Source organism: Pelobates fuscus, chromosome 7 (assembly GCF_036172605.1).
Source record: "Pelobates fuscus isolate aPelFus1 chromosome 7, aPelFus1.pri, whole genome shotgun sequence".
Classification (NCBI taxonomy): Eukaryota; Metazoa; Chordata; class Amphibia; order Anura; family Pelobatidae; genus Pelobates; species Pelobates fuscus.
In genome coordinates, this window is record NC_086323.1 from 33,019,830 (window position 1) to 33,042,547 (window position 22,718).

A 22,718-nucleotide genomic window follows, 5' to 3' on the forward strand; every position below is an offset into this window, starting at 1 on the left:
TCTCAGGCTTACTCCCTCGTAGTGTCACAAGCCCACTTCCCAGCAGGCACCACCCCCCTCTTGTAGAAAACCCCAAAGCGAGGGTGAGACAAGACACAGGTATAGAGAGAGGAGGAGAAAACCTACAAAGCGAAACCACACGAGATATGCCTGCAAGGAGATGACCCCGAACATGACGTCTCACTTAGAAAGGCCTTAAAACGGGTACCTCAAGTCCCCACCCCTCTCTCATCTCCACATAGATACCCTTCAACAAAACATTCTAGCTTACACATAATCTAAAAACAGCACACCAATAACACCTTTACAATATTCATGACTAGACTACACCAGAAACACACAAAACGCAAAGCTACCTGCTCGCCCTAACACTAGCTCTGAGTAGCCAAACAATCTACTACATTAGCGCAATGGAAAATGAGCCTAACAAGTAGCAATGATTATTGATCCAGTCTCTTCACATCCTAGCCCCAACCCTCCTCTTCAATTAGGAAAACTCTACGCTACCCCACTTTAGCAAGGCCCCTTAGGCTATATCAGGCAACCACAAGATGGTGTCAAATGGGCAAATCCCTAATAACCACACCAGGAATGTATTTACCACAAGGGAAACAAGGCATTAGCCTAGGGCGGCACTTTCAGGGGGGGGTTCCAAAAAAATGCCACCCTAAGCTCCCAGACAAATGCCTTGTTTGCTTAGTGTTCTGGGGCTGTCCACCTTACCATGAGTGAGTGTAGCGGTCAGTGTGTGTCAGTGAGTGAGAATGGGTGTGCCTGTGAGTGTGTGTGTGTGTGTCATTTTATGTGTATCTGAGAGTGTATGTATGTCATTTTATGTGTATCTGAGTGTGTGTGCCAGCCAGTGAAACTGTGTGTTGGTTAAACAGTGTGTGTGTATATCAGTGCATGTATCAATGATTGCATGTGTCTGTCAGTCAAAAAAAATGGCATTGACACAAATTGGGGGGGGGGGGGGGGGGGGGTAAATGTCGATTTTGGGGGTGCCCAAATATAGTCGTGCCTAGGGCAGCACAAATCCAAAATACACCACTGAACCACACATACACTTATATGCTTCTCTCAACACCACAAGTAGAATACCAGGGACAGGGGAATTACAGTTAACACACAGGGGAAACCTAGCTCTGCAGGTGTGTTATGAGCCCAAAAATGAACCAATGTCTGTGAGATTTCCTATGTACTGTTTTATCAATGCCTACAGATGTATCTCAATGTATACAAATATCTTACTTCCTCAAATAAAAACATTGACCAACAAAAAAAAAAAAAAAAAAAAAAACAACCCACAAATGACTGCAATTTCCAGGAACTATTTATTTTTAAAGGGCAGTGCCATAAAATGTTTTAATTTCCTATTTAACTTTTAGAACGTTATAACTTGCTGAGAATTACATTTCGCAAACAGGCTGTAAAATGCAAATGTTATTTTCTTTTCAAATTGCTTGTGTTAAGATCTCTCATAATTCTAACAGGAGATAAACATTTTTATGGCTTTTAATCTGCTGGGGGTTTTAGGAGATCACTTGCTGTTAAGGGGGGAGGTAAGGAAAGGGATATCTCACAGACATAATATAGGAAAGAGCTGCTGCGGAGAAAAGTTAAAAAAGTTCAATGATCACCATGGAGACCAATAATAAGCGCATTGTTCCACTTTTCACTAATATTGCCTCTATCAAACTCCAGTGCATCCTCGGATAGTGTTGATTAAACAAATATTTCCTCCAATTTAGTCAAAATTAGAATGGCTTTTCACAGCATGGCAGCCTAGAATAGATAACACTAAACTGTCCAGTATGGAAAGTACCGGAGATTCCTTAAAAGGAACACTCAGTCTTTAAGATTTAGAAGTATACATATTTTCTTTAACGTGACCAAGAGATCACACTCTGTTAACACATGAAGCACTAAAATAAGTAATAATGAAGTTCTATAGGCTCCCAGAGCACTTCGGTTCATTGAAGTTGTCACAGTGTCCCTTTTGCACTCAGTGCTGCAATGCTAGACACTGCAACGTTTCCATTACAGCACTAAGTTTGTGTCCAGTAGCAGTCTACCAGACAGCCACTGGAGGAGCTTCCTGTATCCAATGCACCTTTGGTTTAATGAATTGGTTTAAAGCATTGATTTAATGAATTCCCATGGGGAGGTCTAATGCGCGCAGCATTTGCAGAGCATGAGCATTAGTGCCCACGCATTGCGGGACAGAGGAGCATGGGAAGCCAGGCACCAGCGCAGAGGGACATCGGCGCTGGGATCAGGTAAAGGATTTTTAACTCTTTATCTACCTCGGTGGAGGGGAGGCAGAGGGAGCTATAGTGCCAGGAATACAGCTTTGTATTTCTGGCACTTCTTGTATCCCTTTAACTAAGGTCTGGACTTAATGTCTAGTGTGTAAAAGAGCCTTAAAGGAACACTCAACACACAAAATAAATAAAAAGGAATGCTAGGAGAACGAATGAGCCAGGAGAGCTGAGGTACTATGAACCTTGTGGAGGTTAGCACTCATAGGCCCTCTATTACTTAGTTGAGGAATTGGCAGTTGTGCTCTAGTTGAAGAGGAACTACTCTGCTGTTTAAATGATACCCGGAGCAGCATTTCATTTATTTAGAAAAGTGACCATTTTGTGTAAACAAAAAAAAAAACACACACTTTTATAAAGTGCCAGTAAAATGGGATACTCCTTACCCATAAAGCACTCAGAGGGTCATTTAACACAAACTGCCCACAAAAAAAAAAAGTAATCGGGGAAGGCAGGTGTGTTGCCCTTAATTTTCACACAGGACCTGTATGCAAGAGTTAGGGGCTCTATCCTTACACCATTTGCCATCAGGACAGGGCTGGGATATGCACAGTGCCAGAATTTAGGTTAAATGTGGTGTCGACATTTCTTAACCAGGTTCTACCCATATTTTTTTTCAGCTCCATCTTCAGAAGAATAAAATTGGAAACATTGGATTTTGTCTAGGTATCCATCTGCAAAGAACTGAACGTTTTGGGAAATGTTCTAGACTGTTTGTTCTGCCTTTTGGGTCCAGAAGGGGATATGAAACATCATCGATGACTATAGTTAAATGAATAGTCTCAGCCATTATCAAGGACTACAGAACTTTTCAGCTCCTGGTCCCCGATGGTATGCATGACCACGCTACAAAAGCTCCGCCTCCTTCAGGGCACACCTGCAGCTAGTATTTCACCAAATCAGACACTTGGTCACCTAAAAATACCTTCACTTGCAGTTGACTTTTAGGGATGTTTCTGTCAATGAGTTGTGGGAAGGTTCTTCCATGGCTTGTTGCTGGAAAAATGAAAATATGGATACATTTTCCAAGAAATACTCCATTCAAATAATAAAGGGAAAAAAAGGTCTTTAATTTCAACAAAGTTAAACTAAAGCTTGGTGACTTTACAACTTCAATTTCAATATAATTAGGTACAAAAAGATTTATATAAAAATAAATTTAATTCATGCAGCTGTAAAGCACTTACTGGAGAAAAACAAAAACATACAAAAAAAAAAAAAACATTTAAAGTGAAAACACAAACATAAATAGCAACAATATTTACAATGGAGTGCAAAATGTAGCAAATGATTGGAGGCGCATGCAGAAGCTTTACAATAGTCAAGTTTTTTCAGTTTTTTTTTTTTTTAAACTAGCGAAACTACAAAAAATGCAAACATGTCAGTTTCAGGCACCATGGTGATTTCTAAAGTGTGCAAATTGGCAGGGCTGGTGGTATGATGTTTAATATTTGAAGAAGAGCTTTCGCTCAGTTTTGGTTTTTTACCACATATCACGTCATCTCTTTGGTAATTTTTTTTAATGCCTCATTTAACAAGTATATATTGGTGTAACAATGGTTTGTAGAGATCAACCATCTGTTACCATCCATTGAGTAGCTGTCAGTTGAGTATTTATAGCTGTTGGACGTCCTGGCATTAAAAAGGTCTATGTGAGTGTGGTGGGATGTTTAAAGGACCACTATAGGCACCCAGACCACTTCAGCTCAATGAAGTGGTCTGGGTGCCAGGTCCCTCTAAGGTTAACCCTGCAGCTGGAAACATAGCAGTTTCAGAGAAACTGCTATGTTTACATATGGGTTAATTCAGCCTCTAATGGATTTTCAGTGAGAAGACGCCAGCGTCCATAGGAAAGCATTGAGGATGCTTTCCTATGGACTGACTGAATGCGTGCGCGGCTCTTGCCACGCATTCAGTCGATGACTTCCAAAGGAGGAGGAGAGTCCCCAGCGCCAAGGGAGCCCGGCGCTGGAGAAAGGCAAGTGTTTAACCCCTTCCTCCAACTTCAGCCCGGCGGGAGGGGGGCCATGAGGGTGGGGGCACCCTCAGGGCACTATAGTGATCCTTTAAGTTGGTTGCTGGTGTATACATAACCTGTTCAGAAGGCTATCGAAGGACAAAAATTATTTTAAATTAAAACACCCTGATCCAGTTTTCTTAGCAAAATATTTAGGGGTGGGGAGGATTACTATATATTTTTAATTTTATATAAAAATAAAAAAGGAGATAAGGTTAGACATGGACAGGAGCTCATAATCACATGATTTATTTTTCAGGTGCTGTAAAAACACCCTTCAAAAACCTCCATCATCAGCGAGGTAGATCCGTACTTTCCCCATTTGAGTGAAAAGGGCACACTATACAAAAATAATAAATAAAATAAAACCAGGTCAGAAGGTAACTTGTTTAGGGGAAGGGGGGGGGGAACTAATCCTCAATAAACACATATGAAGGGCACAAGTTTCAGACAGACATTCTGGTACTCCTACTCAAAGGCATCTTGTTAACAGCTTGCCATTTGCATCCTCGTTTTTAGGAAAATGCAATTTCCTTAAAATGTAAAAACAAGGAAATAATTCCAAAAACACAAACTTAATTTGTCAAATATAAAAAGGTAATTCTAGGGTGGAATGTTCTATTCCTCATATGGCTTGTAATATTCCTTAAGGTTTGAATTGTAAAAAAATATTTGCCATCAAGCAAAGTCAAAACAACTCTGGTATCCTGGTGAGTGCGCAGGTCAGTATCTTATGCTATGGAACTTTGGCTTCTTCAAAACCAACATTGGTTGCTTGATTGTAGGTTTGTGTTCAAAGAGTTTAGCTTCACTTTCTGTGGTTGGGAAACGGCTGCGATAGATCTCAGGATATTCTTTCTGGAACTGAAACAGTACAACATTTTACAATAAAAATAAATAAAAATGATTCACCTATTCTCATAACTGGAAACACCAAAACGTAAAACCACTCATACATTTTTTTTTCCACATGAACTGGTATAGTGACTTCAACACATGGTAACCAATATACATTGAATTAGCACACCAAAATATATTTATATACATCTCAATAAAACACCAACCCTTAACTTTACATCTACTTATCCCAGTTCGCATTTACACAGTGCTCAATGACCATTAATATAACCAGGATCTAAAGTTTTAAATCGAAAACTAAAAATAACCGGATCCCTGTTTATTCTTGAGTTTCAATAGTAATTCCAAACAATTTATTACATTGCATCAATATTCTAAAAAAATATATATAAAAAATATAAAAACTCACTAATGCAAGTTAAATCCCATCAACTTCTTAAAGTTAAAAGGACCACAACAAACCCAAAGAGCTAACACAAGGCAGTATTTGACGAAATATTAGTGTCAATGTGTTACAAAATGTTAATGTCATTGTGTTACAGAAAGTGTATTCTGGCATTAATATCGTCTAAAGGGTCTTTCGTCCCTTCTGTATCCCAAAACAAACAAACCAAACAAACAAAACGGACCACAACAAGCACGCAGATAACTTAATCTCAATGAAGTAGTCCAGTTTTCATCCTGCAATGTAAAACATTGCCGTTTAGTGGATACGTCATCTGTCATCAGACGATCACAGGAAAGCATTAGATTCAATAGCTTGCTATGAGAAGCATTGGATGAGAAGTCGAAGAGTAGACAACCTCCAGGAAGAGGTCATTGGAGGCATCAGGAAGTGGGCCGTGGGAAATTTCTGGATAAAGGGTACGCAAAAAGCTTTTTTTTTTTTTTTTAAATATAGGTGGGACTTTAATTGTAGGCATTAGGAATTCACGTTTGAATTCCGAACACTATACCTCACATAAGCTGTTTATACTGAAATCAGAGACATTACCCAAACAGACCAACAAAGGAAGAACAAAGCTCAAAGTTTCCCAGACTTGAAATCGGATACTAGTACATTGAACTTGGAAATGCACATTACACCAGTCAGGCAAGAGACAAGTTACATACATACACACCCAAAACAGTAATAACTAAAAAGAAGGTTCCTGACCTGTCTGAGCTTTTTCTTTTTGTCTTTAACAGACAGATTTCGGTCCTTAATAATGTTCTCTAGAAGTTCTTCAATGGCAGCTTGTGATGTGGTAAGTCTCTGAGCCTCAAATTCTTGTTTACTGATCTGCTTACAAAAATAGTAGGCAGGTACGCCATCTGCAACCTTCACCTGCAAAATAAAGGCCAGTGAATGACCAGTAACTAATCCCTTCCAAAAAAAATAAAATGTGGACTTGCATCAGTTTTTTTTTTTTTTACTGAGTAGTAATATAGTTAAGAGTTCAAGGCCTACAGAGCCCAGAATCAAAGACTTAGCATACATGTGCCCGGCGTAGATACTGCATGTGATCGAGAACAGCAGTCTGTAGGTAACATGGAACTTGAAGGACATCTTGGTGATGATCAAGAAGGAAAGAAACCAATCTCGTAGCAAGTAATTCATCCAGATCCACCTCCTCAGCACAGCACAACACACAGCGGGAGAAAGTTTGGATCATCTGAAGGGAAAAACAAACACAAAAACCCACAAGGTCACACATGGCCAAGAAGATAATCAAGAGGTTTGTAGACAGTCTAGAATAATCTGGTGATAGAAGAACATGAGAATTTAGTGGCTGAGCAGACTAACAACCTCTAATCTCTCTATGCTTCTCCTATTGTTAGGACTCATTTATGGTGTTATGGGATTTTTTTTTTTTGACAGTAGACGAGAGTGGGAAACAAGCCCAAAACAAGAAGTAATTGATATTTATGCAATACACATACTCTGCATATAACAGAATAGGAGTCTTCTAGCAAGGAGATAAAACACGGGCAGAATAAGAGCGCCGACATTGGTCAAAGCTTTACAATCTAGAAACAGACAAAAAATGAATTGAAAAAATGAATTGAAATGTCAAATATCTATATCATGAATGAATTGAAATGTCAAATATCTATTCTAAGAGCTTCATACACTTTGAATACCACAGTATATGGGATAAAACAAAGCTATGTTTGTTACTGAAAGTGTCCAGAAAGCGGGCATTTATGATCTATTAAAGGATTCCTTTAAAATTGCAAATGGGCCTTTTCTCAATTAACACCATACTCCCAGAACGCAATGTTGCGGCTTTTTACTTACAAGGGATCTGGTTCCCATGGCATCATGAAGCCGTGGCATGTCCACGTTCTGACTCATACGTGAAATCATTCGCATAAGCAGCTGAAGTTTTCTTCGGTTTGCAGGTGGAAGAAGCAAACAACAGAGCTGGAGGGCCTCGATTGCAACCCTCTCTAAATGAGGCTGCAGCAATCCTAAATAATGGGTTCAAAAAAGGTTAAAACATATCTGAGATGTTGAGACAGGAAACAAAAAAAATAAAATAAAAATCACAAGCCCAACAAGGAGCACAATTACAACATAGAGATGAACAAAAAAAACCTGTTGGGAGCACCCAGAAAAATACAACCAGTGCCGGTTTGCTGAACAAAAACACAATGGTCTTGTACGGTTCATTAAAGAAAGCCAATCATATCCCATAGCCAGCAACTGCATAGATCTCAATGCTCCAAGAATGATATGGTCAGTTATCATTGGCTGCCTATCCCAGGGGTCAGACCTGTTACTGCAGGGTCTGTGTTACAAATGGCAGCTTTCTCAATAGAATCCAAATCTGAAGGTGTTTAAGAATGTTAGAGTAACACTCCACTGACCATATAAAAATATAATTCTATATAAATACAAAATAAAAAACACTGTTTAGTAGATACACCCCAATAAAAACATGCACACATTTAAAAGGACCACTATAGGCACCCAGACCACTTCAGCTCAAGGAAGTGGTCTGGGTGCCATGTCCATTTAGTGTTAACCCTGCAGCTGGAAACATAACAGTTTCAGAGAAACTGCTAGGTTTACATTAGGGTTAATCCAGCCTCTAGTGGCTGTCTCATTGACAGCCGCTAGAGGCGCTTCTTACTGATTTTCCCAGTGAGAAGACACCAGCGTCCACAGGAAAGCATTGAGAATGCGTTCCTATGGATTTACAGAATGCACGCGCGGCTCTTGCCGCACATGCAGCCGATGACGTTGGAAGAAGGACAAGAGTTCCCAGCGCCGAGGGAGCCCGGCGCTGGAGAAAGGTAAGCCTTTAACCCCTTCCTCCTCCTAGAGGCTGGCTGGAGTGGTACCCTGAGGGTGGGGGATCCTATTAACACTATAGTGCCAGGAAAACGAGTTTGTTTTCCTGGCACTATAGTGGTTCCGTTAATTGTGTATTTTTCTCTTTGGGGGCGATACCTAAAATTATCTTTCCAAAGGCACAGATCTCGCCTGCAGTCTTTGCCAATCCTCCCCGGCTTTGTGGCTGCCCAATCACATACTTCCCAATTACAAGGCAGGAGCTCTGGACAACTGCTTGCCTCTTGAGTTTAGCTCCACTGAGCGGATTTACAGCCAGATGGTGTAATAAGTTTAATTTATAAAAGTGCCAATTTCTATTGAAATCTGCACTTTTTGGAAAATTAAAAAAAAAAAAAAAAAAAAAAACTCTTCACATAGAAAGCACCTCAGCAAGCTAAAGTACTTAGGTGTGTGGAAGGTTCCTTAAAGGATTATAGTTGGTATACTGCATAATGTCCAAAACATTTTTATTCAGCAAAGTAAGACTGCATATTGCAAGATGCTCTACGACAGATTAAGTTAAGCTTTTAAGTGATTTCGGTTTCTGTTTAAATTAAAATGGTCAAGTGAAAATCAAGACTTACATTTCTCATCTATCACTTTGTTTAAAAGCCCAGTTAACCTTCAAAAAAAGGTAACTAGATATATTTTGTGCGCTATTTGTTTGCTGGTACCCAGAGGGTTTAACAGAACCACAGGTCCGTTTCCATTCTATAGACAGCACTTTTCCAGTGATAAAAGAGTTTTTGTGATGGGACAAACACCAGGATTATTAAAATGATTAGGATGTCAAACTATATCACGTCAATGAGGTAGAAAGTCGCGGGAAATCTCAAAGGAACACCAGAAACACATTGTTTAGGTTGTCCGGAATCGAACGTTACAAATCAGTATGCAGCTGCTCTCAATTACAGCGTGTTTAATGATTGCGGCACTGCGGAAATTTCACGGCATGCCTGGAGCTCATTTAGCAAAGGAAGGTCAATGTTCTTATATTTAGAGCATTGCTAAAATTAGAAGACGCTTGTCCAGAAAACCAGCATTAATACAGCAATATTTAAATGTAAAATCATTAAGGTCTCAAGGACAAAATAATAGATGGAACTGCGAAGATTACTAAAATACGTGTATATTTTTGTTCCATCAATGCTGCAGAGTATCAGATATTTAAACTTTCTACTAGAATTTATAGAGTTAAATTTCACACACACTGGTTAAATATAAGAACATTGAAAAATCAGTGTACGAAAAGTGAAAGCACATGCAAAGTATGTTAAAAAGCTGCAAGCATCCCACTTAGACATGCAGTGAAAAGCATTACCCTTACTTTGCGTGCTTGGGCAGTTTTGGGAAGAGTTTGTGGGAACAGTGCTGTTAGAGAGTTCCATTGAGCTCTGACACAATCTTTTGGTTACAGTGATCCCCAGATCCATAGATTCGCTTTCTGTAAGAGAAGGCAACCGCTTTTGTGTCCTGTATTGCCCAGGTCGGACTGTGATCTCAGCAACGGGTGTATTTATGCTAGAACAAGACTCAAGATCATCACCCATGCTGTGTGATCTAGAAAGCCTTCTGGATCTCAGTCGATTATGGGAATCATCAAAGCTAGTCCTGCAGTCAGAAGGTCTCTGCTTGTTGTAATTAGATGGAAGGAAATTGATAGATTCAGATTTATTTTTGGAGGGCACAGCGGTACTATCAGGAGAGTGTTGGCCACTGATTTCGGAATCCAGATCAAGGATTGGTTCCATAGAACAGCTCCGTGCTTTCATTTTGCTTGGTGCATCCATGCCATTCTGAGGGAAAGAAAGATTTTGGCAACTGCCTCCGACAAGCTTGCCGTCCTTTTGATTTCTGCAGATCGAATTGGACAAGTGTGTATGTGCTCCTATTTTTTGTTCCCTGGCAATTTCTCCAAAACTTTGATCATCTTCCTCTTCCTCTTCTTCATTGGGCACTTTGCGCAGCAAACTTAAAAGCAGGCATTCGGTGGACTTAAAGTTAGCGTGGTTTGAATGTAGCATTTTGGAGTGTTGCTGAGAAGACCTGTTTTTCTGGAGTGTATGCTTTTCATTAAGCCTGTTAGGAACCGTTATGTAGCCACAGACAACTATCGGGGAATGAAATAGAAATTAAAAAAACTCTTAAAGAAAAAAACAACAAGCAAACCAGTTAGCAGCTTATTAAAGAGTTAGTATTTATGCAATGGGGTTATAAGCAGCCAGAGTGAACAAGCAGTGTTTAACCAATACCTGTTAAACGTAACCGCTGTCATATCACTGCGGGAAGTTAAACTTAATACAAAAGGATGGAGCAGGAAAATAATACAATTCTATAGGATGCGATGATGAAAAATCAGATATACGTACCCAATATATTAACAAAAAGCTCATAATACTCAAATGTAAGGAGGGGTTCGGGGAGACCCAGGAAATAATCAGCAACAGTTCTGAAGACGTCACGTTCAAACCCAACATAGGTTGCCTGGCTCATGTCATTATTCCGTGGCCCTACAGAAGAAAAAAAAAATAAAAAATATCAAAAAGTTAAAAGGTTTAAATTGTTACTTTAAAGCGATAAACTCTTGAAAGTTTGTCTTTCAGATGTTCCCCCAGGATCTGACGGAGATAGTGAAGCCCAATGCAGGCTCTATTTATTCATTCTATAGCAGTCTAGCGACTACAACATCCCACGAGTGCTAATGCCAGACATGCAATCTATCCCCAACATAGCATTTGGATACTTTGTTTCCTTTCAAATAAACCACTCAAGCCTTTTCCCCATTGATTTAGAAATTAAATAAGAATGCAGATTGTCAATTAATTCCATACACAAGTCTGCCAACATTACATAGTCTTTGTAGTCTGCCAACGTCTTTGCTATGAGATTTCAGAGCACAGGTCTGCAGGATGGTGCAGTAGCCCACGCTCACACATGAATGTTAAAAGTTTACTCCAAGCACCGCGACCACTTAATAGAGCGGATGTAGTCATGGTGCGTGGAGTCAGTATGTGCTGCAATTCATGTTGAAATCCCTTAGCTGCCAGAGGTGAAACGTCGCATCTGGCAGCATCATAAGCCAGACCAGAACAAAGTTCCTGGCTTAATACGGTCAAATATAGGCAAAACTGCCTCCACTGACCTCCTTTTGGTCAGTTTCCACTCTAGAAAGGGGTAGTGATGTCAGCCAAGGAGGATCGAGCTGAGTGGAGAACTTTGATTTCACACGAGACACCAAAAATCTTTCAGTTGGTATTTAAGCCAATTAAAGCAAGCACCCAACACATAATGGAAATTTTTAACAACTAGGAACAGACGAGATTTAAAAAAACCCACAAGAACAAAAGCAGTGCCACCTATCCAATTGAAGATATTAAAACCTAAATGGGTTGAAGATTAACCCCTTAAGGACATGACATGTCATGATTCCCTTTTATTCCAGAAGTTTGGTCCTTAAGGGGTTAAACTCCCAAGCTCAAAATAAAACATTCAGATGAAGTGTGGGGATGATCACAAGTCAATAAAAGAAGACCATATCCATTAAGATAACTTGTGCATTCCAATATTACATAAACTGGAGAGGTGACCTGCGCAACATCAATGTCCAGTCATGCTATACCGTAACAAGACACAATATGGGGCAACTCACAGTTTGCAAGGCATTTCATAGCAGATAACACCCAATGGGGAAGATCATCTGAAAAAAAAAAAAAGTTAATAAAAAAATATAACCATTTTTATGTAAAATATTATGTTGCATTAGGAACAATTCACAGCAAACCTGTCTTTTCTTCAAGGACAACAACGCCATGTTTGCTGGTGTGTGTCATGTTGTACATAATATGGTTGGGGTTTATTTGAGCTGGATTTAACACTTCTTCCAAGGATGGCAGGGCCAAGATTTTCTGAAGGCTGGGAAAACAAAATATGGTAAAAATGTCAGGCATTGTTTGACACAATCTAGGAACAGACTGACCAGTATATGCTAAATCTACCACAGCTTTATCTCGCTTCATGTGAAAATAAAAAAAAAAAGTTATTCCAGTGATCTGCCAAACCCAACAGGAAATTAAAAAAGAAATACAATGGAGCACATGAATACAAAGGGTTATTCAATAAAGTAATCATACTGAATAGAAAGTAAACATCAAACTTTAGGTCAAAATAATTAAATTGCAAACACAGCTGGGTTAACATTTTTCCAGTTTGACTATTATGGCCTTAGACTAGAAATTCACTTTGAATTCCCAACCATCCACACTTTAGTGAATAACCGTATTAGTTGTGTGCAGAGTGACTGTTCTAAAAATAAATACACAATAATTTTTTTTTTTTTTTTTTTAAGTGAGGAAGCAAAAATAAATTCCAGAAGTTGTTTTGCCCAGATAGGCCAGCACGTCAAGTGAAAATGGCACACACCACTTGTTTTAAGCAGAAGGAAAGCAGCTTTAAAACTTACTGTATCAGAGTAATGTTTCCCCAGATTTCTTCTATGTCCTTTTTGCTCAGCTCTTTAGGGCCATCATTTACAAAATCCTCCTCCGTCTCGCACACGTCATTTTCTTGCTCGACCTAAAAAAAATAAATAAATAAATCGAAAACCAGCATTGAATATGCACTAAAAACTAACCACTTTGTAGAAGGCACTCAAGAGTGACTTCCCGCGAGTGGGCCAAGCAGGTTGTGTTCACCAGAACTTCCAGACTCTAATATTGCCAATAAAATCAGATTTAAACCTTGAGCTGGTCCACCTTTAAAAAGGTAAAGAATCACAACAGCACGCTAGAATGATTATGGTGTCAAAAGTTCCATGGAATGTAGTCTGTTTTCCAATGGTTTGACATTTACCCGATTCCCCAGGTCCCACCTTTTCTGATATCACAACTGCAGATGTGTCCATCTCACTGCAGGTGTTCGTTCTGCACTTGCTTGGGCTTCTGATTTAGCTATATGAGAAGAGAAGCTGGGCTGACATGGGGAACAAAGAAGTGATGTTGCTGAATACCAAGTACGTCAGCAGAGATGACTGCACCAGAAGTGCCTGGAGGACCCAGGAAAGTGTCAAACTCTTTGATTATTTGCCGTCTAGTATGCCAGTGGTCTGTGACTACAGAAGTTTCTGTGGAGTATATGTATGTGATTATTTGAAGAGATAGCTGGACGGAGCTTAGATTACCTTAAAGTCTGGCTTTTTAGGGGTTCTCCTTGAGAAATGTGGCAGCTTGAATAGATTCTCTCTCTCTTTGAATACATTTTCTAAACTGCTTCTCTTCCACAATGGATGACGATTCGGGACTGGTTTTACTGGGGATGTAGAAGGAAATCTAGAAGGAGAATAAACATTTATATGTGTTATATATACACAATGCCCAATTACCTACCTATATATGCACAAAGTATGATGTACAATATACATTAAGGGGTGGGTGGGAATACCTGTAAAGAGCATTATTGTCATCCAGATCCTCCGAGCCCCATCTTCCCTTGAGATCTTCAATAACATGGTTCTTCAAGAACTTCCTCAGCAGTTGGATAGTCTGCTGTCGGGTCACTTCTGCTCCAAAGTTACTGTTGCTCTTCAAAAGATGGTGGAGCCAGTCGATGGCCTCCGATGCGGTGAAACAATTTGCATACAATTTGAAGTGTACCCGGTGTTTCTTTAAAGGCATCCCTGCCCGAAAGAACTTTGTGACTTCATTCCACTGAAGAGAGGAAAGAGAACGAGGTTAGAATTTACTAAGGTATTGAAAATTAAGGTGATAAGATTTCAAACCAGACCGTACATAGACAAAACATTTAGTCTGTACATTACATAAACAATTACAGCCAGGTGGATACCTACCTGAAGCAGACTTTTTTTTAGGAGGCACTGCAGTAGATGTGAGTATATCTGCCCACCTCAAAATGCTCAGTCTGCCATGCCACCCATCACAAAGGACCACATCTGCTTTGGGATACCCATTTGTAGTTTTTACCTCTATGCTGAAGGCATAGGTAAAACTAAACATAGGATTAAACTTGTATTTCCACTTAAAGCGGCACTGCCATTACCGCACCTGTTTTTATTTTTTTAAACCCCCCTCCCGACTCCTCTACATTGAATTGCCCTCCCAGTCCCCCTTCCCCCAAAATATTACCCTTTTTTATTACTTTATTTTGTGCCCAGACCTAAGTCCTGGGTGCCGCCATCTTTGTGTGGACCAATGAAGGCCCTGTGGGACAGCTGCCCACACTAAATAGCGCTATGAAATTCCCACGCACGTCCAGTTAAACACTGGAAATCCTCACGCTCGCACGGCTTCAATGAAGAGCAACAGAGGGAATTTATTTTAACCCCTTAACGACGAGTGATGGACCTCGTCCGGCACGCGGTAAAATTAACCCCAGATCGACGCAATCGCGGGGTTAATGGTGCTCCGGTCTGCCTCTGTATTAGAGGCAGACCGGGAGCACCGGATCGGGCTGTTCCAGCACATGTGCCCGCTCTGTGCTGTGTATACTCACCTTCCGCCTCCCTGCACTTCCGGGTTCACTGTGAAGTGCAGGGAGACGGATCAGTGCTGATCTGCGTCCTGTGTAAAAAAAAACAAAAAAACAAAAAAAAAAAAAAAAAAAAACTTTATTTAAAATCCCACCCCTTTTACCATTTTAATAAAAAATTAACCCCTCCCCTGCCAATTGATCACTTGGCTGGGTGATCAATTGTCTGGGATTGCATTTTACTATGATCTGATTTTTTTTTAACCCCTGAGGGTTAATTCTTTTTTTTTTTAACCCTCAGGGGTTAAATTTATTTTATTAATTAATTTAAGTATTTTAAAATTATATATCTAGCTAGCTGGGGAGGGTGGAAGTTAGTGGGGAATTGGGTGTTAGGCTAAATAGGGGTTAACGTTAAAAAAAGTTTTAAAATAAGCTTTAAAAGTTAAAAATTAAGTTAAAAAAGTATTATACTGTGATCCAATTTTTTTTTAACCCCTGACGATTAACTTTTATTTTTTAATCCTCAGGGGTTCAATTTATTAAATAAAAAAAAAGTTTTAAGAAAGTTTAAAAAATTAATAAGCAAAACAAAAGTTTAAAAAAATAGTTTTAAAAAAGTAAAAAAAAATACATTTAAAAACGCTCATTACCACTACACCTAGAACAAACTAGAGAAAAAATGATCCCACGCCAAGGTTCAAAATATGCCTTTTGAATTACCCCAGGGTGTATTCTTTAATAAATAGTTGTGTTTGTGGGGAAGTTTCAATAACCAACCATCTAAACTACTCCAAATTGGAACATGACACAGCGTAAAACTTCAAAGTTAGAAAAAAACTGAATGGCTGCGTCTCAAATGTGCCCCTTCAACATCCACATATATCTGGCAAAAGGTACATACGGGGGTATTTTTGTACTCAGCTGACATAGCTGAGCAGCATATGAAGTATTATACAGATATAATATACAAAATATACTGTGCAAACTCACTTTGTGTGTCAAAAAGGCAGAAAAAACGCTTATTACCACTACACCTGGTACAAGCTAGCGGAAAAATTAACCCACGCTAAGGTTCAAAATATGCCTTTTGAAATACCCTGAGGTGTCTTCTTTAAGAAATGGTAGGCCTTTGTGGGGTAGTTTGACTTTAAAACCTGCGAAGATGCTTGGAAATTGCACATAGGCCCAGCGTCAAAATTCAAAGTTCTGTAAAAACTGATAAGGCTTGGTCTCCTATATGGCACTGTAGCTTCACAAAATAGTGCCAAAAACATACAATGGGGGTGTCCTTTTACTCAAAAGACTTAGCTGAGCATAATTTGGGGGGTTTGAACTTAGTGGCGCATATGAAATATACAAAACACCCAGCAAAAATGCAATCCGTATGTAAAAAAATGCACAAAGTTATTTTTTACCACATACTTTGGCATATATTGGTAAACAAATGGGGGCATGTTAAGGCACAATATGCACCTTATGAGATACCCTGGGGTGTCTACTTTTACAAATGGTATGCCTTTGTGGTTTTTTTTTTTGAACAGTCAAACTACTATAATACCCCAAATGGAAGCATAGGCTCATTAAATCCGTTTCTCAAAATTCGACTGTGAATACTGAAAAGGACAGGTCTCCTATATGGCACTGTAGCTTCACAAAATAGTGCCAAAGACATACAATGGGGGAGTCATTTTACTCAGCAGATGTAACTGAACACAACGTTACAAAATACACATGAGAAGTTCTTTGTCATAAGTTTGTGTGCCAAAACCCCCCATAAAAACTCAATTTTACTCCAATATTTAGCAGAGGTTGGCGGTAAAATGGCTACGTAGAAAGTGTCAAAACAACCTTAGCCAAATAGCCTGTGGTGTCTACTTTATATAAATATATACTTTTGTGTGGCAATTTTGTTTTCTTTTATGGCTATTAAGCTTACAAGACAAACATACCAAATTCTAAAATCGCTCCACATTAAAGGACCACTCTAGGCACCCAGACCACTTCAGCTTAATGAAGTGGTCTGGGTGCCAGGTCCTTCTAGGGTTAACCCATTTTTTCATAAACATAGCAGTTTCAGAGAAACTGCTATGTTTGTGAATGGGTTAAGCCTTCCCCTATTTCCTCTAGTGGCTGTCTCACTGACAGCCGCTAGAGGCGCTTGCGTGATTCTCACTGTGAAAATCACAGTGAGAGCACGCAAGCGTCCATAGGAAAGCATTATGAATGCTTTCCTATGTGACCGGCTGAATGCGCGCGCAGCTCTTGCCGCGCGTGCGCATTCAGCCGACGGGGAGGAGAAGAGGAGGATCGGAGGAGGAGAGCAGGAGGAGAGCTCTCCGCCCAGCGCTGGAAAAAGGTAAGATTTAACCCCTTTCCCCTTTCCCGAGCCGGGCGGGAGGGGGTCCCTGAGGGTGGGGGCACCCTCAGGGCACTCTAGTGCCAGGAAAACGAGTATGCTTTCCTGGCACTAGAGTGGTCCTTTAAAAGTTTATTTTACTCCTTGTGCTTTGTGACCTGTAACTACCAAAAAAAAAAACTGAAAATCCCAGACACATTATATATTCTGTAAATCAGAACAACTAAATGAATTTATTTTTAATTACTTTCCTTAACCTGCACTAATTGTGCACACATTATTATTGCAAAAACTGTAAAAAATTATATATATATATATATATATATCATCAAATTAAAGCCCTTTCTGTCCTTTAAAAAAAACGGTATAGAATATGCGTTGGTGCAATAAATTAATTAGTCAAATGCAAATTGCAGTTGAACGCAAACAGCAAAAAATGCCGTTGTCATTAAGTGAAAGACAAGCTTCCGAAGCTCTGTCCTTAAGGGGTTAAGGAGACATGAATTTACATATAACCAATGTTTCAGTCCAACTACTATAAGAAAAGTTTGGTAATGGGACTGAAATTGTGAAAATATGCTGTTGCACTGCTGTAAAAAAACAAATTACGTTATCTTGTTGATTTTTAAGTCGTATGAGGGAGTTCTGCACTTTGGCTGAGATTATCAAACTCATCTGCGCACTGTAGCCGCCGGATATGACTTCACATGCTGTATGCTCATATCCGGTGGCCAGCGTGGACCAATTCTTAACGCCATTACGGACGCCGGAGCATGCAATCGCCCGTGGCAGGGCAGACAGGGGAAATCTTTTCTGTCTTGCGGCTGGTCGCAGCCACACCACAAAGTGGCCCCAGGACAGGTGGGCCGCAAAGAGACTCGTTTGACATGCTTGCTCTAGAGGCTGTTGGAGTGACAGCAGGCAGCACTATAAACTGTCTTTTCCCAGGGAGAACAAAACAAAAAAACAAAAAGGGTTTACACTACTCAGCCTGCAGCTGTAGTGCCGCTGATGCTTATAGTATCCCTTTAAGTTGATCTTTCCACTCCCATTGTACTGGGAATAGGAAGCACTCACTCTTAAAATGAGGTGCGTGTTATACGCCGATAAATACGGTATTTGCTGTGTTTTAACTTTTTAAATATATGATCTTTATAATGCATTACAAAAAGAAGAAGTTATTTTGCCCCACAGTAAAGAAGACTTCTACCAAGTTATACTCCCAAAGTGTTTTTTTTTCTATTCTACTGAGCAGGAAATGGAGACCTGGGCAAAAAGAGGTGAGCTGCAGGATGGCAGTTGTAAATTTGTGTAATTATGTAACGCTATTAAAAGGAATACTATAGGATCAGGAATATAAATGTGTACCAATGCATCTCTGTGGGGAAAGGTTTAGTATCTCCATGCAGAGCGTGGAGACACTGAACGTCAGTGCAGCAATGACCCAGGAAGAACCTCTAGTGGTCGTCTGAAAAAGGTAATGTTTACAGCAAAACACCTGCAGGGACATACTATATTCACCAGAACAACTACATTAAGTGTCCCTTTAATTTTTATTAATGTATTAGGTTGTGGGTATAACATGCAGGTTATTGTTCATTGAGGTTTGTGAAAGGACAGAGGCAGTTCCAGCCAAAACATGATCAGTTTTTATGCTTATAATTCCTAAGTCTGCAAATGAAGCCTTAAAGGGAACCTATAGTGCCAGAAAAACAAAGCTTGTTTTCCTGGCAGTGTAGCTTCCCCCTCCGTCAATGCCACCCCCGTGGTGCAGAAGGTGTTAAAAAACCCTTCTGTCACTTACCCAAGTCCAACGCCGATGTCCCTCGGCGCTGGTTCGAGTCTGCCTCCACCCACGACAGTTGGCGGGGGAGACTTAATGCGCATGCACGGCAATGGCCGCTCTTATTAGGATTTTACCCATATTATGCAATGCTTTCCTATGGGGCATTGGCTGAAGCTGAACATCGCCTTGCATAGCGCAAGGACGTCCAGCGTCAGTTAGGTGCTAACAACATGGAAATCACTCTAGTGGCTGTCTGGTAGACGGCCACTAGAGGTGGGGTTAACCCTAGAAAGTAATTATTGCAGTTTCTTAAAAACTGCAATAATTACCTGCTTAGGGGCGGGGCCTGACCGCAAGTGGGATCAGACATGCTTTGTCTGAGCTCCTGCCTCTGAGCTGGAAAATTGGTGCAAACTGCAGGCCAAAAGCAGACACCAACCTGAAATTGTGATTGCGGCATCACCCAGGTGACGGCGATCCAGGGGATACCCGACAGGACCCCCACCGGCACCAAAGTAACCCGATCGAGGCCTGAGGCCCACAAGCTTCAGCTCGGGCGAGACGGGCGTTCTCCCGGTTCTCCGACCAGCGCTCTGTGTGTGGGTAGTGGATGCAGTGTGTTTGTGTCTAAATATGTGCGGTAGGAACTCTCTCTCTCTCCCCCCTCCCCCCCCCATAATGATCCTCTCCCTTATCTTTTAGGGCCCACCAACCCCCCTTCCCCCCCACAAGGGCAGAGTATAGAATATTTGATACCCTACCAACCTCAACATCCGAGGAAAGAGATTTAGGAGTAATTATTTCAGATGACTTAAAAAGGTAGGCTGACAATGTAAGAGTAGACGGAAATGCTAGAAGAATGCTTGGTTGTATAGGGAGAGGTATTGGCAGTAGAAAGAGGGAAGTGCTCATGCCATTGTACAGAACACTGGTGAGACCTCACTTGTATTGTATGCAGTACTGGAGACCGTATCTCCAGAAGGATATTGATACCTTAGAGAGAGTACAGAGAAGGGCTACTAAACTGGTTCATGGATTGCAGGATAAAACGTACAAGGAAAGGTTAAAGGATCTTTACATGTATGGCTTGGAGGAAAGAAGATATCATGATACCCCCCTGCCCCAAGACAGCCTGAACCTAGCAAAACTTAACAAAAAGGCCAAGCATCAAATTCTGTCAGTTATCACAGCTGTGGGAGTCGACCATCCTTTCACACGTTGCTCTATGGAAGATCCTGCATTCCCCTCCACAAATCTATGCGTGGTACAGCAGCAATGGAATAAAGACGTTGGCCTCATGCAGGGTGTCACCTTTGAGGTCCTTTGCAAAGAATTTGAGGAGGTGTTCATTCTGTTCATGCACGGTTTCATAAAATAGTTTTTTGTTATAAGCAGTACTAGCACGCCATAATCTTTCCTCCATCGCTTCCTCTCTTCTTCCTTTTTTCTAAATGATTCCCCCCAATTTTTAACTAAACAAACAAACAAAAAACAAACATGTATTTTTCCTCCACCTCACTTTTTTTTTTTTTTTAAACACTGGATGCAGCTACAGTGTCAATCCCGACAGCTGTCATTAGTGACTGCTATAGGGAATTGTCTCTGTCTGGATCCTCCATAGTCCTCAATCTTGTACTCTCATGCATGCAACACAGTAGCTGTGATGTTGGCTCCTAGTGCTGAAGAAGACCCGCTAGAGGAAAGATGGCGGTGTCCGCAAGGGACAGGTTCAAGTATGTAGAGCTCCGCTTTCCCTGCACCCCGCCACCAGTGGCTGATGTCACAGGTGGGGTCTTTGCAAATTGTGCAAAGTCCCCAGGCGGAAGTAATTTTAGGTGTTGTATTGTGATTGGCACATCTTGAAAGTTGAACATTTAGTGGGGTCCTTCCCCCACCCCCCAACCAATTCAGTAAGGAAAGCACTTTAAAAATGTATCAAAATGGTTGATCACCAGCAGCCATGTCAATACATATTTTTTACAAGATTGTAATTTCCTTCTAAATCTGCACAAATTAGGAAAACTACAATTAAATAGATTAAATTAGCATCTTATAATGGCTTTTTTTTTTTTTTTTTTATTGGAATAACAGTTTTGTAAGAACAAGTTTTCAGGTTGACATTCCAATAAGAAAGCTATTACAAGATACCAGTCCCATGTGTTATGTTATATGTGGAGCAGTAATAGCCCACCACATCCCCTGCACTCAGTGAATAGGAAGATAACCTGACCCTGCAGCCATCAATCACTACCACAAATACCAGCTGTGAGCATGGCTGGGACTGGCTGCCTCTGGAGCTCCAGCCAATATGGACTCCCACTCCCACAATGCTCAGCCAGCCTCTCCCTTGGTACAGGGTTTAGTTTCAGTGTTACCCTGGGGTTCCTGACCCCCCGATACAAACTGCACACACAGAGCTCGGTCTCCATGGAAGCCCTCCATGGTGTCTACTCACCAGTTTGGTGGCCCTATAGGGCCCCGGGGTAATGATGCGGCTCTCCATTCCGGTCAGAAACCGAGCGAGCAGGACCCCCTGCCCTTTAACCCGCCCGGACCACGTGACTCCGGGGACTGAGCTCCCAACCGCTCACTGCAGGTTTGAAAAGCGAGCCTGGGAGCGTTTTGCGCTGTGATTGGTGGGAACGGCGGACACGTGACACGGGGCTCAGATACTCCACAGTCCCCAGGAGACACAGTGACACAACTGGGGAGGAGGAGGAGAGGGTTATACACAGACACACAGAGTGCTCTAATATACAGAGTGTGTGCTCTAATATACAGTGTGTGCTCTAATACACAGAGTGTGTGCTCTAATTATATACAGTGTGCTCTAATATACAGTGTGTGCTCTAATATACAGTGTGCTCTAATATACAGTTTGTGCTCTAATACACAGTGTGCTGTAATATACAGAGTGTGCTCTAATATACAGAGTGTGCGCTCTAATATACAGAGTGTGCTCTAATATACAGAGTGTGTGCTCTAATATACAGTGTGTGCTCTAATACACAGAGTGTGTGCTCTAATTATATACAGAGTGTGCTCTAATATACAGTGTGTGCTCTAATACACAGTGTGCTGTAATATACAGAGTGTGCTCTAATATACAGAGTGTGTGCTCTAATATACAGAGTGTGCTCTAATACAGTGTGTGCACTCTAATACAGAGTGTGTGCTCTAATATACAGTGTGCTCTAATATACAGAGTGTGTGCTCTAATATACAGAGTGTGCTCTTATACAGTGTGTGCTCTAATATACAGAGTGTGCTCTAATATACAGAGTGTGCTCTAATATACAGAGTGTGCTCTAATACACAGAGAGTGTGCTCTAATATAGAGTGTGCTCTAATATACAGAGTGTGTGCTCTAATATACAGTGTGCTCTAATACAGTGTGTGCTCTAATATACAGAGTGTGCTCTAATACAGTGTGTGCTCTAATATACAGAGTGTGTGCTCTAATATACAGAGTGTGCTCTAATACACAGAGTGTGCTCTAATATACAGAGTGTGTGCTCTAATACAGAGTGTGCTCTAATATACAGTGTGTGCTCTAATATACAGAGTGTGCTCTA

The 22,718-nt window shown here is 40.7% G+C and overlaps 1 protein-coding gene across 2 annotated transcripts; it reads right to left on the minus strand.

The window, feature by feature from the left end:
• Positions 1-4,234: 4,234 nt before the first annotated feature.
• DEPDC1 (DEP domain containing 1) lies at positions 4,235-21,714 on the minus strand. Of its 2 annotated transcripts, XM_063427910.1 has the most exons (12): positions 21,599-21,714; positions 13,955-14,220; positions 13,695-13,842; positions 12,978-13,090; positions 12,300-12,430; positions 12,168-12,215; positions 10,888-11,028; positions 9,846-10,628; positions 7,478-7,650; positions 6,675-6,851; positions 6,353-6,523; positions 4,235-5,202 (listed from the first exon to the last, which is right to left on the minus strand). In XM_063427910.1, exons 1-12 carry the CDS (start codon positions 21,644-21,646, stop codon positions 5,062-5,064), a joined length of 2,340 nt encoding a protein of 779 aa, XP_063283980.1. In that variant the 5' UTR covers positions 21,647-21,714; the 3' UTR covers positions 4,235-5,061. The 2 variants fall into 2 exon arrangements, with proteins under 2 accessions (XP_063283980.1, XP_063283981.1); XM_063427911.1 differs by lacking the exon at positions 9,846-10,628.
• Between the last annotated feature and the right edge of the window lie 1,004 nt (positions 21,715-22,718).

Coding starts and splice junctions, on each gene's coding strand:
- DEPDC1 (XM_063427910.1), bottom strand. CDS start 21,646: ATGGAGAGCCGCATCATTACCCCGGGGCCCTATAGGGCCACCAAACTG. Junction 11,029..12,167: donor TATGAAATGCCTTGCAAACT/GTGAGTTGCCCC, acceptor TTTCTTCTGTAG/GGCCACGGAATAATGACATG. Junction 7,651..9,845: donor AAACTGCCCAAGCACGCAAA/GTAAGGGTAATG, acceptor CCCATTATTTAG/GATTGCTGCAGCCTCATTTA.